This window comes from Solanum dulcamara, chromosome 8 (assembly GCF_947179165.1).
Source record: "Solanum dulcamara chromosome 8, daSolDulc1.2, whole genome shotgun sequence".
NCBI classification, from domain to species: Eukaryota; Viridiplantae; Streptophyta; class Magnoliopsida; order Solanales; family Solanaceae; genus Solanum; species Solanum dulcamara.
Window position 1 is genome coordinate 78,306,902 of NC_077244.1, and position 16,055 is coordinate 78,322,956.

Below are 16,055 nucleotides of genomic sequence, written 5' to 3' on the forward strand. Positions count from 1 at the left end.
TCTAGTGCTGGTAGGAAGCCTCCATCGACTCTTTTCCCTGCCCCTCGGCCTCTCACTTCGTTTCGTTCTTCTTCTGTATTTGAACGTTAATTAGGTGAGACGTTTATAGAAGATATAAAAGGTTTAAACAAATATTCTTGTGATTAAACCTTTAAAAAGACAGATGCTATTGACGGGCGACGGCACACTCAAATGGATATAACTTAACTTAAATAGTTAAATTAACTACTAATTTATGGAAATGTAAATATTTATAAAGTTGAGTTTAATTAGCCTATCTTTCCAATAATGAACAATTTCAAAAGTTGGACAACTAATGAATGGTACCTTTGTCTCTCACTTGCAGCCCTATAAAACGTTTCTTCCATTAAAGCTTTTTCTCTGACTCATTTGGCTCCACATTCATTCATTTCGTAATAAAATTAGCCACATTCTGTTTTGCCAAAACAGTGAGAAAATCGGGCGAATTCTAGAGATACTTCGCCATGGCAGCTGCTATGAGATTATCATGTTTGTGTTTTCTTCAATTGCTAATTGTGATCATACTATTCATCAATTCTTCTGCCGATAACAGGTAATTAAGGCCTTCTTCACTGTTCCGGTGGCTAATTTTTCTACAATGTGAAAGCAAGTTAGTTCTATTAGTCCCTTGCTTGATCAGGGATCTAGTTTACTATGATTTCGGATTTTCTGTGATTTGCACCATTCTTATCATTCCGATTAATTGGATTTAAATGTTAAGTTCTATTTCTCACTTCATGAATTCGCTCTTGGTTAATTTTGGCATTTGAGCTTCGATAAGGATAATTCAACACCAGATTTTCTGGAATTTACGCCATTGTTACCATCGCTGATTCTGGTTTTTTCGACTATGGAATTTAAATAGTTCTATTCCTCTTGGTTAACTTTGACATTTGAGCTGTGCTGGAGTTAGTTCAACTCCAGATTTTTCTGTAAATTCTCCATTCATATCGAATCTGTTTCTGTTTCTCGATTCGACGATGGAGCTACTTTTACTCTGTTTTATTCATTGGATTTTTTTTTTGTTGTGATCAGTATTGAAGAGGCAGAGCTATTTCAGAGTTTAAGTAACTCGACTATGGCGAACAGGTTAACTTCATTGTATTTTCCGCATTATCGCTATGATCACTTCTTTGAGTAATGTACTAACTTTGCAATTGAATCAGAGAAGATTTCCATTGATCGGATCTAGAAATATCTACTTCATTGCCATCGAATTTTTATTTTTCTTCTTAATTTTACATGATTTAAGTTTTGCAGGTTAAGTGAAAACGATGAACTTAGGCATGAACATGCTGTAGATGATCCAGAAGCCATTGCTTCCATGGTGGATATGTGAGTTAATTCTGGTTTCGCTATCACATATAGAAATGTTACTATTCACGAATTAATTTTAGAATGAATTTACGTGATAACTTATTTCGAGATTTAATTTTATCCACCTTAAAAGTGAAGTAATAATTTTAGAATAATTAATCCTACTTTGAAATAACTTGTTTCCAATCAAACTAGTCCTTGGTATTTAATTAATATAAAATTATTCCTCATATCACAACTACCTTTCACGTGTTTTCAGTAAATGATTTACTCCATTAAGAGGCTTTATTTAGTTATTTATAAATTAATGGGGGTCGAATATTTACTCCAGTAATACTCTTTTGTAAAACCAAGTACCAACTTAAAGTATTTTAGAAAAAAAAATATTCCAACTATATATAGCGTGAATAGAGAGACAAATGGTATCCCACACTCAGTGACGGTGCTATGTCAGTAAAGGAGTTTCGTAAATAAAAGTAAAATTCTTTTAGCACATATATACTCCCTCTAGCTAAATTGTTGGGATATGATAACAAATCCAACTCTTAATCAACCAAATGAGTTTTTTTTTAGTCTAATTATTTACTATTTGAAATCTATTAACTCAAATAAATCAAATTCAGGATATGTGAAATCTATTAAAGAGGAAAACACTCCATGTTAAAAAAGAAGAAGTCGTTTTTAAGTTTATCCAAAATTTCTGATAAGTGATAAAACACTCACAAGATCTACACATCACCCACAAAATTAAAAGCAATGCCGCAGTTCTCTTTAATATCCCACCTACCGAACCGTTCCCATACAATTCCCTGTGCTTCTGTTCTTCTGCGATTCCCTTTCCAAATTCATCTCTTGCTGACAGTCAAACGAAGTTACTCTGATTATCATGAGACTGCCTATGAGACATATTGCACATGCAATGCCACAGGCTCTCTAGCTATGACAGCTTTTATAAGTGCCATTAATTAACCATTTTTAAATCAAACTCATGACCAATCCTGTGAATTTGTCCCTGACGACTAGGGCTCATGTCGGAGGAGTTATTATTATGTGATGTAAACTCGAGTATAGACATTGTTGAGTACTTTGAGTTCCTGAGATGATTTTTTAATATAATTTTAGACAATTTTTATATCGTGAGTATAGTTTGGAGTTGAGTTAATGTTTATTTCTCTAATCCGTATCAATTTTTGATTTACAATGTTTAGCCCCATGCATATCATCCGGGAAGGGATTTAGAGTCCCACATCAGCTCTTTAAAGAATGAGATGATTTGGAAATTTTTTATCACATGAATTATTTTTTGTGGTTAAATTAGACTTAAAGGTCTATTTCTTTTATCAGACATCTAATCTGGTATATGATAATGTTGTAAACAATATATTGGTCCAAAATCCCAAGTACCTTTTTGGATTAGTGTTCATCATTATGATTAGAAAGGCCTGCTAGAATAAGTTGTAACTTATAAGTTACATTCCGTTCCCCTAATCCACTGGTCTTCACATGATCCTGTTGGGAGATTTGCTCACCGCACGGCGCACGCACATTATTAACTATCTCGAGTCTTTTTCATTCATGTGTATTCATGTTTGTCGTAGAGGCTGAAGGTGGCTTTACATGTAGGAGCACATTATAATGTTTGTTCTATAGAACGAATTTAGGTTTTTGAGATATTTTGCTATTATGTAGCGAATTTCTAGTGCTTAAAACTTAATTATATAATGTTAGTGTGAGACGGATTTAGACAGAGTAATAATGTCAATGAGAATCCATATACAGTTAGATCTTCCTATAACAATTATCATTTATAACAATATATTTCTTGGACACCAGGTGAAAAATCAAAAAAAACTATAACAATATTTCATTATAATAGTCAAAAAAGTTTGGAACCAATTTTTCTTGTTAATACAGAGAGTCTTGACTATAGTCGATTTCTATTTATGTGAGATTGAAATATAATTACCGTTTGTTATAGTTTAGAGAATATCAAAGGGAGTATGATTTATTTTGAAGCAATGATACAATTATCTTTATATGACCTATAGATCATTGATTTGAATCATAGTATCAACCACTTATATGACATTTTTCTAGAGTTTTAGGGTCCTACTTGAATGCGAAATACTTCACATACTGAACTGTCCTTTATATTGTATATAGCATACAATCTCTTGGAAACATATATATCCATAAGAGGAGCCACGTACTTGGCCAATTTATATCCCCACTTGTCGTAGGCCACATAACATTTTCGATCACTCTGTCTTTATCCCCTGTCCCAGCCTGGCAAATGGCCGAAGAAGTTAGTAGAGCAGTAAGAAGAGATGAGATCTGGGCTCCAAAATCAGGGTTGCAGCAGCTGGCTATACTGACAAAGCCCATCACCATATATTAAATGACTTTTGGCTAATCAATAAATAGTTTCTTCTACCGACACATCATGCATTTATCTCCCCCACCTTTGCATGTGCATTTATTATAGATATTTTTATTATTACTACATGGAATGAAGGAAAAAAAGTACTATTTCCGTATTGACCGTATTCCTTTTATCAACTGTTTATTTATCACATTACATTAATTAACTAGACATTTTTTGAGTGGGTCAACTTGCTCGCTCCATAATTCTTATTATATCCTATATACATCAAAGTAGTCACATGTGAGATCTTGTTTGTTTCTATTACATATAATTTGGAATAAAATTCAATGAATCAAAATATCTTACACTTGATCAATTTTTACACTGCCGGTGAAATATTGATCGACAAAATTGAACACTTGAAATTAAAGTAATCAATTTGAATCAGACATGAAGCAGTTGGAGAGAAGTTCTATACTTCTCAAGTGTTAATAATTAGATTATAAATTTAATTTTCATACAAAATTTAATTAATTCCTTAACATATATGTACATGCTTTGGGGCAAAGCTATTGCGTTCTGGTAGTCTCCCAAATCCGTATCCTGAAACAATAACTATTTGAACAATATTTAATGCAGTAAATTGTCCTGTTGAGTTGATTAGTCTTGCATAATATTGTTGTACAGCAGCATTAGGAATAGCACAGAGAGGAGGAAACTGGGTTACTTCTCATGTACAACGGGAAATCCTATTGATGATTGTTGGCGATGCGATCGCCATTGGCAACGTAATCGCAGACGCTTAGCTGACTGTTCAATCGGCTTTGGACGCAATGCCATTGGTGGCCGAGATGGCAGGTAGATTCAGAGGCTAATTTAGAGCGAGTTCAACAAGAATCTATTACTTTCATTCATATTTATTACTAATTAAAATAAAATTAAAAAATTCTGAATCCACCTCCGCAGGTTTTATGTTGTGACTGATGCAGGTGATGACGACCCAGTAAATCCCCGACCTGGAACACTTCGTCATGCTGTAATTCAAGATGAACCATTGTGGATAGTGTTTAAACGTAATATGCTCATCACCCTTAAGCAAGAACTGATCATGAACAGTTTCAAGACAATCGATGCTCGTGGTGTGAACGTGCATATCGCGTATGGGGCTTGTATAACTATCCAATTTGTTACTAATATTATCATTCACGGTCTCCATATTCATGAGTGTAAACCAACTGGTAATGCCATGGTTAGAAGCTCACCATCACACTATGGTTGGAGGACTATGGCTGATGGTGATGCCATTTCCATTTTTGGTTCGAGTCATATTTGGATCGATCACAACTCTCTTTCTAATTGTGCTGATGGTCTCGTTGATGCTATCATGGGTTCAACTGCAATTACCATTTCAAACAATTACTTCACCCATCACAATGAGGTCAATTTTAAACTAAGCCTTCTAAATAAGTGACACTTCTGATCAATTCTAGTGTGTGACACTTTAGTTAAAAGACTAATTATTCATTAATACAACTTATGTGCAGGTGATTTTATTGGGGCACAGCGACTCCTATGTAAGAGATAAGGTTATGCAGGTGACTATTGCCTTCAACCATTTTGGTGAGGGCCTCATCCAGAGAATGCCAAGGTATCAATGTGAAAATATTGAATAGATTTTTTCCCCAGTTCATCTAATTTAGTAATTAATCACTGATCTTTGCCATAACATTAGACTCAGATATTTTAACCAAATGGATTTTAAGCCTACTTCAACCCCAAAAGTTAACTGATGAGGGTAGGATTGTCAAGGCCATATTAGAAGACCATTCATTCCTCTTTCATCCAATGTGAGACTCTTCAATACCCCACCTCACACACAAAGATTGAACATATGGAGCATGGACAGCTTAATATGGAGTCCAACATTGGTAAACAATAATTGGGATGAACCATGTAAAAAATTTGATTTTGGCCTAACTTTATCCCCGAAACTAGCTCATGAGAGCATTGTCCAAGATCATATAAAGATACCACCCATCCCCTTTTCATGTAAATAAATTGATCTTAATCTAACTTTATCCCAAAAGTAGCTCATGAGGGGAGGATTTTTCAAAGCCACGTAAGGATGCCACATAAGGATACCACCATCCCTTTTTCATCTGATGGAGACTCTTCAACAGATATGCTTACATACAGTGACATAGATGGTGATAATTCATATTGCCAACTTCACCTTGCTTGGAATTGAGGCACAATTGTTGTTGTTGTACTGATCTTTGCCATGTCGTCTTGGACTAACAACTGTACGACATAATTAATATGCAGATGCAGGCATGGTTATTTCCATGTAGTGAACAATGACTACACGCACTGGGAGATGTATGCCATTGGTGGCAGTGCTGCTCCTACAATTAACAGCCAGGGCAACAGATACCTTGCCCCAGTGAACCCTTTTGCCAAAGAGGTTAGTTCAAAACTAAGCATACTTGGACTGATTTTTTTTGTTTGTTTGTAAATAAACCACTTGGGCACGGCATAACACAGTACAAGTAAGGAAGATCAAGCTAACCTTAACAAATTATTGAAATTTTATGAAATTGGGGCAACAGGTGACAAAAAGAGTGGAACCATGGGAAGGATCATGGAGACACTGGAACTGGAGATCGGTGGGAGACCTTATGTTGAATGGAGCATACTTTACTGCATCCGGACTTGCTGCTCCAGGCAGCTATGCAAGAGCCTCAAGTTTAGCTGCTAAGTCCTCTTCCATGGTCGGAATGATAACCTCAAATGCTGGTGCACTTTCTTGACACTAATGTTGATGTCAAGCACATCGACACATCTAGTGATCACAAACCACACCATCAGATCATCTTTACCTGTCCAGTGAGTTCAACAATCTAGCCAATTTTCTCTGATTGTCTTTCTTCTCTTAGTTTGTGTCCACCCCTAATCACCTCTTGAGCAGGGGCGGACATATAGTATTAAGGATGGGTTTGATTTAACCCACCATTTTCATCTTAAAACCTTAATATATATGTGAGAAATCCTAAAATATCATATAAATATTAAATTCTGAACTCATATTTCAAAGATCGCACAATCTTGAATCCGCCTCTGCTCTTGAACATAAGGTTCTTAGAACACTACATTGATTTGGCACCTGTTTATCCATTCCACTTGTCTTAATGTATACCCTGTGCTCAACCTCCCCCGACTGCACTAGAGATATAATTCGAGTGTCTCTGGAGAAGTTTCTGAGATGATGTCTTCTTTTTCTTGTCCATATCCTACATACCATTTCATCAGTTTAAGAATCTTGTTCACCAAAATTATATCTCAGAGGAATCCAGATAATGCATACATTTTCCTCTCCTCTCCATATGGTCAATTCAGATATGAATGGTATCGGAAAGATTGTTAAAATAAAGGAGGACAAAAGATATGCAAGTCAATTTTTAGGTTGCTTTCCTGTAATAGAAATTCAGCTTCAAGATATTGTTGTAATCGTTATCCTAATAATATATATGTACCTACTATGAATTCTGCTTCAAATTTACATATGTCTAGTCCTTCTTCCCTCCTATTTTCTTCATGTTTACTGATTCTGATGGTAATTACAATCTTTCGATTCACTGTCCTTGTTTAAGTTGCTGGGTTTTGTAATTTAACCGTGTTGAGGAGAATTTGCACCTCATTAATCCAATCCAATATAATGAAAGGTAAAGGAAAACCAAATTTGTTTGTCCGGTTTTGACTTAACACAGAGTTTAAAAAACAAAGAAGACTCTAGGTAAAATGTACCAAAATGTTCTTTAATCTTGTGATCTTTAATCAGTCCATTTCAGCCCATCAAAATTTGAGTTGATAACGAGCCAAAATTAATCCATGAGAAATCTTGTCAAAATATTTTCAAAAGGATTTTTTTTTTAATTTAATGTGTTATATATACCCATAAAAAGTTCTAAAACAACAAATAAAGCAATTAAAACTTGATAATAATTGGGCGGGTTGAATTTTGACTGTTTTTAGCCCCCTTTCAGCCCAAATAACACGCTCATTTGACACGTATATTCATAGGTACTAGCTAAAGCTGAAATAAGATGTCAAAATGAAATTTTGAGCCAAGTATGATGGGCTATTGATGTTTTTGGCATAAATTGCCCTCCATCAAATCTTGTTCCTGCAGATAATATCTAACGACTCCAACAATGGTTGGTAAAAGTCGTCAACATACACTGTTCAACTACAAAGAGCTGATATTTCGTGTACTGACAGTGTAAAAAAGATTTCACTCTATCAAGCCTGATGTTGTAATATAAAAAGAGTACTAAGTTGCTACAATAATTGGTCAAACGCTGCTGATAGCATGAAAGTTCTTTGCACGGTCAATGCATATCAACTTAAACTAAGTTACAAACGACGGTAGTCATTACATTGCTAAGCATGGAAAGCATACGACACATTCCGATTACAACTTACATATATAATATATATATATATCTACATTAGACAGTAGCCTTTCTAACAATTACGAACCCCTTAAACATGCCGTTTTCATGAGTCAGGGTCATCTACAGAGAATTCTAGTTAACAAAATGTAGTACTGATTTGTTTTTTTTTTTTTTAAAAAAAGATGACAGCAACTCACTTGTTTGAGATTAATTTCTCGTTTGCTGGACTATCTAACAGCTTGTGCAAATGGAGATGATGCAACATCAGCTGTTTTACGAACTATTTTCTTCGCTGGATGCATGCCGTCTGATTTTGCTCCATTCGGCCATACTTTTACTCCTCGTATCAGCTGTTATGTATATTTCAACAATTTTAACTCAAATGACAAAGATAATTACACGCTATAATATAAAGACATACTAATAAATATGCCATTTAATTTGGCCTCATTTCATATTTATACCCTCAAATTTTGGGTGTGCATAAGTAGACACTTACACTACACCAAAAATGATCTTTAGCGGCAATTAATTAACGGCAATAGCTTAATTGCCACTAAAAATATCTTTTTAGAGACAATTAACACTCTTTGTAAATGTCACTAAAGGATTTAATGGCAATTAACTAATGCTAGTAAAAGTTTTAGCACTTTTTATTAATGTGCATATTTATTGCAGCTAAAAGTTGTTTTTGTTTTAGTGTTAAACTTGTATAAAATTGAACAAATAGTCACACATGTTCTACGTGGCACAATACACGTACGATGCCACATAGGACACAAAATTGCCATGTAGGATGCTACGTAGGATGAATGTGTCTATTTGTTCAAGTTTTTGATAGTTAAAGTGCCTACTTGTTCATTAATAAAGTTAGAGATCATAGTTACTAGCTGAAGCCAAGTTAAATGTCATATTTATGTATTATGCCTAATATAAATATGGACTTACATATTTGCTACACTTTATGTCGGCGTATATTACAATGAAATCACCTTCTTGAAGTCCATTAGCTAGATCAAAATCACCTTCAAGAATCGGTTTTAATGAATTATTTAAAGCAAGATTGAGTCCACACCTGTGTTCTCAAGAAGGTACATCCTGCTTTTGTTATTTGGCCAAAATCTGGAAACAAAACACAAAAATTGTTATCAACGGTACTGTTCAAATTAGTAGTAACTGAGTAAAACAGTTTTTATTTTTATGACTAAAAAGCAGAAAAATATTTAAACAGAAATGTAGAAAAGCAAACAATTATTCAGAGCCCACAATTTACTTGTGTGCGCTGCAGGAATTTTAACCCCTTCACTGTTGACAAGGTATTTGGGTTACTTCCTCTCAAGATAAAATGAAAAAATATTTATGTAATAGCGTTAATGCAAATTACAAAACTCCAGCCAACTAAAATCACTACAACAAATAAAGGATTTTGTAGCAATTATTTAACGGAAATAATATAATTGTTGCTATTTAATATTTTGCAACAATAATAATATGGGTATTTATAACCCACACTCTATATAACTAACACTCTATATAATGCCGCTAAAGTCTTTAGTGACTCTGGATGAAATGACATTAACTCAAATGCTGCTAAATTTTTTTGTGGCAATAAATATTGCAGCTAAAAAGAAAAATTTATTGCCACTAAATGTCTCTTTTGTGAATGACAAAATAATAAAAGACAAGCAAGCGGACAGGCTCAGCACTTAGCAATCCACTCCATGGGGAATATCGGGAAACCAGACACTAGATACTTGCGTTTTCCTCTGAAAAATGATGTAGATATTTGCAGTTATGCAGTGAGAGTTTCCGGTGTAAAAAAACTGAGACGAAGTCTTTAAAAAATAATATGTTAAAGTTCATTATGTCTATGTTCAAAATTTCAAGTAATTTCGAGTCGTGGAAAAAATTCTATCATTAAAAAAGGTTAAAACTTTGAAGAAATTTTAAGTGTGTCTTGTTTGGTTAGGTTGAATTCGAGTTTAAAAGATATTGAATTTTGATATCTAGCTCGGAAGGATGCTACTATTGAAATTTGAGGTAATTTCGTGAAAAATTGAATAAGTTGGAAATGTGGAGTTCATGGTGTTCTTCATGTATTCTTGGTGTTCTTGAAGAAGAAGAAGCAAAAAGAGTACATTTGATTCAAAACTTCAATAGAAAAGTGTTAAAAGTTGTTTGAGTGGTTTTGCAAAACCGGAGTTAAAAATTAATGGCATAGATGAGCCTTTTCTCAAACGTCAATGACATAGATGAGCCAAACTTTTAACGAATGACATAAATAAGCCTTTTTTCAAAGTTCAATGACATATTTGAGTTTTTTCCCTTAAATTTATATGAGTTGGAGACTCAATAGGTGCGAAAATGCCTATTTTAGAAAGTGTCTGTTTGGAAAATACTGTTTCAAGTATTTATCCTTTGAAAAAATAATGCAGAAATAAATCAAATCATTTAAACGAATCCGAAGCTGAGCAACGATAATCTTCCTCTTCCTTTGGAGAAAGGAACCTTTTCCAAAAAAAAATCATTTCCCTCCATTTCTTTTCCCTCGATTGCCCTTTTACACCTTAACCAAAACTCAACAAAAACTAATAATTTTAAAAGCAAGATGACAATAAATTAAAGGGAAACAATTGAATCGAGAAAATGTAATAAAAGATAGCTTGACCATGCATGATTATTTTGAGTCAGCGTACCTATATTTCATGTTCCAAATACGAGAAGTTCCAATGTCTTCCATGGCAATTGAAAATTCATCTCTTGTTTCAAGTTGTGGGAGATGACTTTCTGCTTCTTTCTACCTATAAACGATATTTTCAATAATTCACCTAATCATTCATATGACGACAAAAGTACCTTTGGTAACACAATTCTTCCTAGATTGCCAACATCACTTTGCTTCAGCACTTTTTGAAGGAGAAATTTGAGATTCCTCTCTGTTTTGCAAGCCTATCGAAGAAAATCCACACAAAATTTGAAGCGTTAACACATATATATTAATGATCTTTATAAATACTATAATGGGTGATTACAGTAGGAAAAGGATTTGTCATTTATATACACAGTACGTGAAGGGAGATCTTAATAGCCCAGTTGGTTAAACCGATTACCTAAACTCTCACCTTGTTCCCTCCTCATTTTCTGCCAAGTTACTGTTTGTGTATATAAGTTTAAACTCGAAAAAGATTTTGGGCTGAAACAAATGAAACCAACCTGTCTTTTGTCTGCCAAACCATGTTTCTGTGATTGCAGGGCTTGCCTCTCCATAGGAAGTGCTTGCGGAACCTTGACGTTTGGTAGAGCAGCAGCAGAAGGCCAATATACCCAATTTCCTGGATTGTTAGCTTGAGACATAGCACAATTATTAATCTTTCCACTCATCATTACACTTTTCTCATTAGTAATTTATCTTTGATTCCGAATCTAATATCGATAATGACGCAACGGTACTCGTCTCTGCCTAGCCATTCTGTTCTTCCTAGACTCTTTAGTAGCACAAGAGCCAAACCTTGCCAATCTCTCACCATTCCCATAGAAAAGTTGGTACGGATCATATTGAGTACTGAATAAACATTGAGGCTGATCAATTACATCAGTAGCACCAACATTCATATTATCATTATCAGGAAATTGATTGTATTGCGACGGAGACCAGGACTGAGAAGTATCCATGGGTTGATATTCTGCTGAAGCTGATGAACTTGCACTTCTCCTCATTGTTTCGTTAAAAAGAGGCGCGAATAAAGATCCGTTAGAATACGGATCACCAATGTACCCCTGTATTGCCCCTGTCATTACAGGGGTCGAATCGGGGAAAGGGGCATTACAAAAACAACCATTTGGATTTAAGCTAAAAGGGGCAGAGTTTTGAAGACTCTGTTCTTCTCTCATTGGTGTTTTTGCAATCTATGTTGTTCAACCCAATCAAGAATGAGTCTCAACAACTGTTTTTTCCCTTCTTTAGTACTTCCCAATCGTTTCGACGCGCTTTCAATTGTCGAACGCTTGAGCTTAATACTCCTCATGTCTTCAGCAGAAATGTAGTTTCTGTTTTGCTTTAGCCATTCCAAGAACATAAGTGCAAGCTCACCATCTACTTGAAAAATAGACACCTCCTGATCATTTGCTTCTTCTTTTTCTTGTTGATTTTCTCCACTTTGGAAAAAAGAAATCATAGGGTCAAGAAATTCATTATCCCCATCGATTAAATCCATCACATTTAGACATTCTTGGTCGCTAATTGTGTCGATTTTCTTGTCGAAATCTTGTTCATCAGCATCAGATTTTACAACAGGCCAATTAGAAGATGGATCAGATTGATCATTAGGAAGGGAACTGGAAGTTGATGATGAAGAAGACATGCATGGAAAATCTTGAAGAAAAGTAAAATCAGTAGAGTAATTTCCATTAAGCCAAATATCTGTATCATCCATAGGATCAAAATTAGTAGGCTGAATGTCATTACCCACTGATGACACCATTTTAATATTCTCAAATCCATTCACATCTTCATTATTGCCACCATAACAAACCTCATTTAACTCCCTTTTCATTCTTGATTTTGACTTGGCAACTTGTTACTAGCTAGCAAAAAAATGGACAAATGTTAAAAAAGGAGAAAAAGGGTCTTTTTGATTATTTCTCTATTAAGTCTTTGCATGATAAAATTATACATCAAACTGATGACCTATATGAATCACCACAGATCAGAGAACCAGGTTCCTCACTTGGTTCTGGTGCAAATAACAGAGATAAAGAACAAATTAACAAACAGTAGTAACACAAAATATTTACGTGAAACCTACTTACTCAAAAATAAATTAACAAACAGTAGTAACACAGAATATTTACCTACTTGCTGAAGAATAAATTAACAAACAGTAGTAACACAGAATATTTAACTACTTGCTCAAGACAGTAAAATCACGATTTTTCACCAGCTTCACTAATAGTAACAAGTAGAATAATATTACTATCGAATCAAACAAATTCTAAAAATTGATTTCCAATAGGAATATCACTCACATATTGAATCTTTAAAGAATATTAACAAGTACTAAAGTATGTATTCAGACAAAAAACACTACCAAACTTCAACAACAAATATGGTTTTTTCTGAGAAGTTGTTTCAACACTCTTTTGCACATACGAAGATTTTTGTAAAGATATTATATAGAGGTTTTAAATGAGAGAGAGAGAGAGAACGGAAAAGGAAAACCACCAAAGGGAAAACTTGGCGCGAGTATTTTTTGTTTCACCACTAAAGAAGGCCATATGTACTCACCTGAATGGTGCAATCCAGCGGTGCTCACTTTGCACGGCTAAACTGTTGGGTAATGTCAACATTCGATCTATGCAAGGCCCACAAAGAGCTAGGTATAGGCTTAGGGTGGCTCGGATCGAAGTTATAATCGAATATGACGCATGTATGGTGGACTTAGTTAAGCACCTTTACTATCAGTTATAATTTTTGGCATAATGTTAAGCGTTTGATCCTAACAAGTGGTATCAGAACCAAGGTCATGGGTTCGATTTCCAAGAGCAACAACATGCTGCATGAGGTAGGTGTTGGGAGGGAGATTGTTGGGTAGTGCCAACATCCTGCCTATGGCAAGATCTATGAGGGGCTAGGGTGGCACTGATCGGAGTCATGATTGAACATGGCGCTTGCATGGTGGACTTAGGAAATAAAGTTGTGCCTTTGCTATCAGTAAGCGCTTGATCCTAACATAAACAAGCTGAAATTAGCCACGAATTTTTTTTATAATTAATTAATAAAATTCATAATTAATTTTATTTATTTATAATACTTTGTAAGTTTGGAGCAATTTAATAATAAATTTTTACAGGACAAAAAATGAGAATGGTTTTATGTTCTCCATTGATAACAGAAGCAGCTCAATTCTCTTTCATAAAATCATGGCTAAACATGAAAAGAATGAGAAAACTTTGTAATGTGAAAATTGAAGTAAAACAAGACTTGTTTTCTTTGGTGCGCTCGTAGGGAGTTTTGTCTGCATTCGTGGGCGGAAACGGCACATTTCTTCTCTTGCAGACACCTGTTTCTTCACTTCTGACCAATCTTAGTAGGTGTTGAGCCCTATTCATTTATATTTAGAAAACATATTCATGCTAGACATGAAAAAATTTATCTGAATCATATGATAACAAAACAATAGTATGCTTAGAGTACATTTGGATTCGCTTATAAGTTGTTTTCAATTTTTTTAATGTTTGATTGATCAATTTAAATTCATTTTACATTTAAAATAAGCTCAAAAAAATAATTTAATTTGTTTGACTTAGCTTATCTAAAGCTGCTTATAAATTATTTTCACCTTATAATCTGCTTAAAATAAGTTATGCCAAATAAACACTTACTCTAATCAATAAATAATCATTTTCATTACCATTCTTCTTCAATGGACCTCTGCTCTCCAAAATTTACTATTAGCAATTTCTCACACTTCCTTCTTTAATACTTTAGTGATGATAATAGTTAATAGCGATGACAACAGTGCTAAAAATTATTAAAATATAATTATAACGATGAAAGTAATAAATATAGCGAGGCCTCACAATGATTGACAATAATAATAAGGGGAGTTTTCAGATATGATAAACTTTTTAAGTAAAATGTATCATTATACAAATATTGTAGTGAATTATATAAAAGCTATAGCGAATTATACAAGCGCTATATCCACAAATTATTTGTATATCGAAATATACAAACACTAGTATATATATGTATTTGTATATCTAGCAAGCGAGATTGAGAGAGTAGGAGAGAGGCGAGCGAGAGTCGAATTGTATATGTATATTTTTAAAAAAATTGTATATATGTAACTGGTATGCATATGTATTTGTATATTTGGCAAGCAAGAGTGAGAGAGAGGAGGAGAGAGGCGAGCGAGATCGAGAGAGGGAGGAGAGAGGAGAGCGAGATCGAAAGAGGGAGGAGAGAGGAGAGCGAGATCGAAAGAGGGAGGAGAGAGACGAATTGTATATGTATATTTGTCGAATTGTATATGTATATTTGTCAGAAAAATTGTATAATGGTAACAGATATACATATATGTTTATATATCTAGTAAGCGAGATTTGTCATACCGCGTAAATAGATAGTTATGTTTACTGCAAACTGTAATTATTTTTAAACTATACCCTAAATGCGTAATATAGTAGTAAGGTTTGTCAGATCGCGTAATTTTTTCTAATAATAATTACGATAATAATTGTGATGATAGAATTGATTGATGATAATGGCTAATAAATAACGCCGATGATGATAATAATTAATGGTAATAGTAAAATATTTACAGAAATTATCCACACAAAATAATTTTTAATAATTTTAACTTTAAATTATTCAAATTCAAAGCTCTATTAATAGTGGTCTTTGTAGTTTGTTTTTTTTTTGACGTTTTTCATTTGATGCTTGGAGCTCATATTAAAAACTCGATTAAATTTAAATCGCATATTAAAAAGCTTTTTTAAAAAAAGCGTTTTTAAAATTTTTTCTCTTCACACTCAAAACTCGAACCCATGACCTGATAGAATTGTTACCGCTCCCTTTAACTAGGGATATCACTAGTGAAGCCTTACCTTCAGTAAATATTATAAAACCCTTTGTCCTATTTTTGATTCGTTGAATTTTCACTTGAGCTTGATCGGGGTACTCGTTTATCGCGCTTAAAATAGAAGATAAGATACATCCCATGGCGTCTAGATTTCGGTGGTAAGCTCGAATATTTATTATTCTTGTATTTTAAATTTTTTTATATCGAAGGATGAAGAATTATATTATCGCGTATTTCTTAAATCCATGTAGTGAGTCGTGTATGATACAGAGGGAAAAAAAAAGAGCAGAAGAAGTGCACCGTAACAGCCACTAA

The 16,055-nt window shown here is 34.0% G+C and overlaps 1 protein-coding gene and 1 pseudogene across 2 annotated transcripts; one reads left to right on the forward strand and one right to left on the reverse strand.

Annotated features, from left to right (window-relative positions):
• Positions 1-306: 306 nt before the first annotated feature.
• On the forward strand, positions 307-6,776 carry LOC129901086 (probable pectate lyase 8). Of its 2 annotated transcripts, none has more exons than XM_055976203.1 (8): positions 307-574; positions 1,057-1,110; positions 1,282-1,356; positions 4,394-4,561; positions 4,670-5,141; positions 5,248-5,351; positions 6,029-6,167; positions 6,313-6,776. In XM_055976203.1, the coding sequence occupies exons 1-8, from the start codon at positions 486-488 to the stop codon at positions 6,511-6,513; spliced, it is 1,302 nt and encodes a 433-aa protein (XP_055832178.1). In that variant the 5' UTR covers positions 307-485; the 3' UTR covers positions 6,514-6,776. The 2 variants fall into 2 exon arrangements, with proteins under 2 accessions (XP_055832178.1, XP_055832177.1); XM_055976202.1 differs by having other exon boundaries at positions 309-574; positions 4,391-4,561.
• Positions 6,777-8,384: 1,608 nt separating this feature from the next.
• Positions 8,385-12,710, reverse strand: LOC129901085 (B3 domain-containing transcription factor ABI3-like; annotated as a pseudogene).
• Between the last annotated feature and the right edge of the window lie 3,345 nt (positions 12,711-16,055).

Bases quoted from the DNA above. Each gene is read 5' to 3' on its own strand.
- LOC129901086 (XM_055976202.1), top strand. From the start codon at position 486: ATGGCAGCTGCTATGAGATTATCATGTTTGTGTTTTCTTCAATTGCTA. The intron at 575-1,056 runs GTAATTAAGGCC...TGTTGTGATCAG, and splicing joins AATTCTTCTGCCGATAACAG to TATTGAAGAGGCAGAGCTAT. The intron at 5,142-5,247 runs GTCAATTTTAAA...ACTTATGTGCAG, and splicing joins ACTTCACCCATCACAATGAG to GTGATTTTATTGGGGCACAG.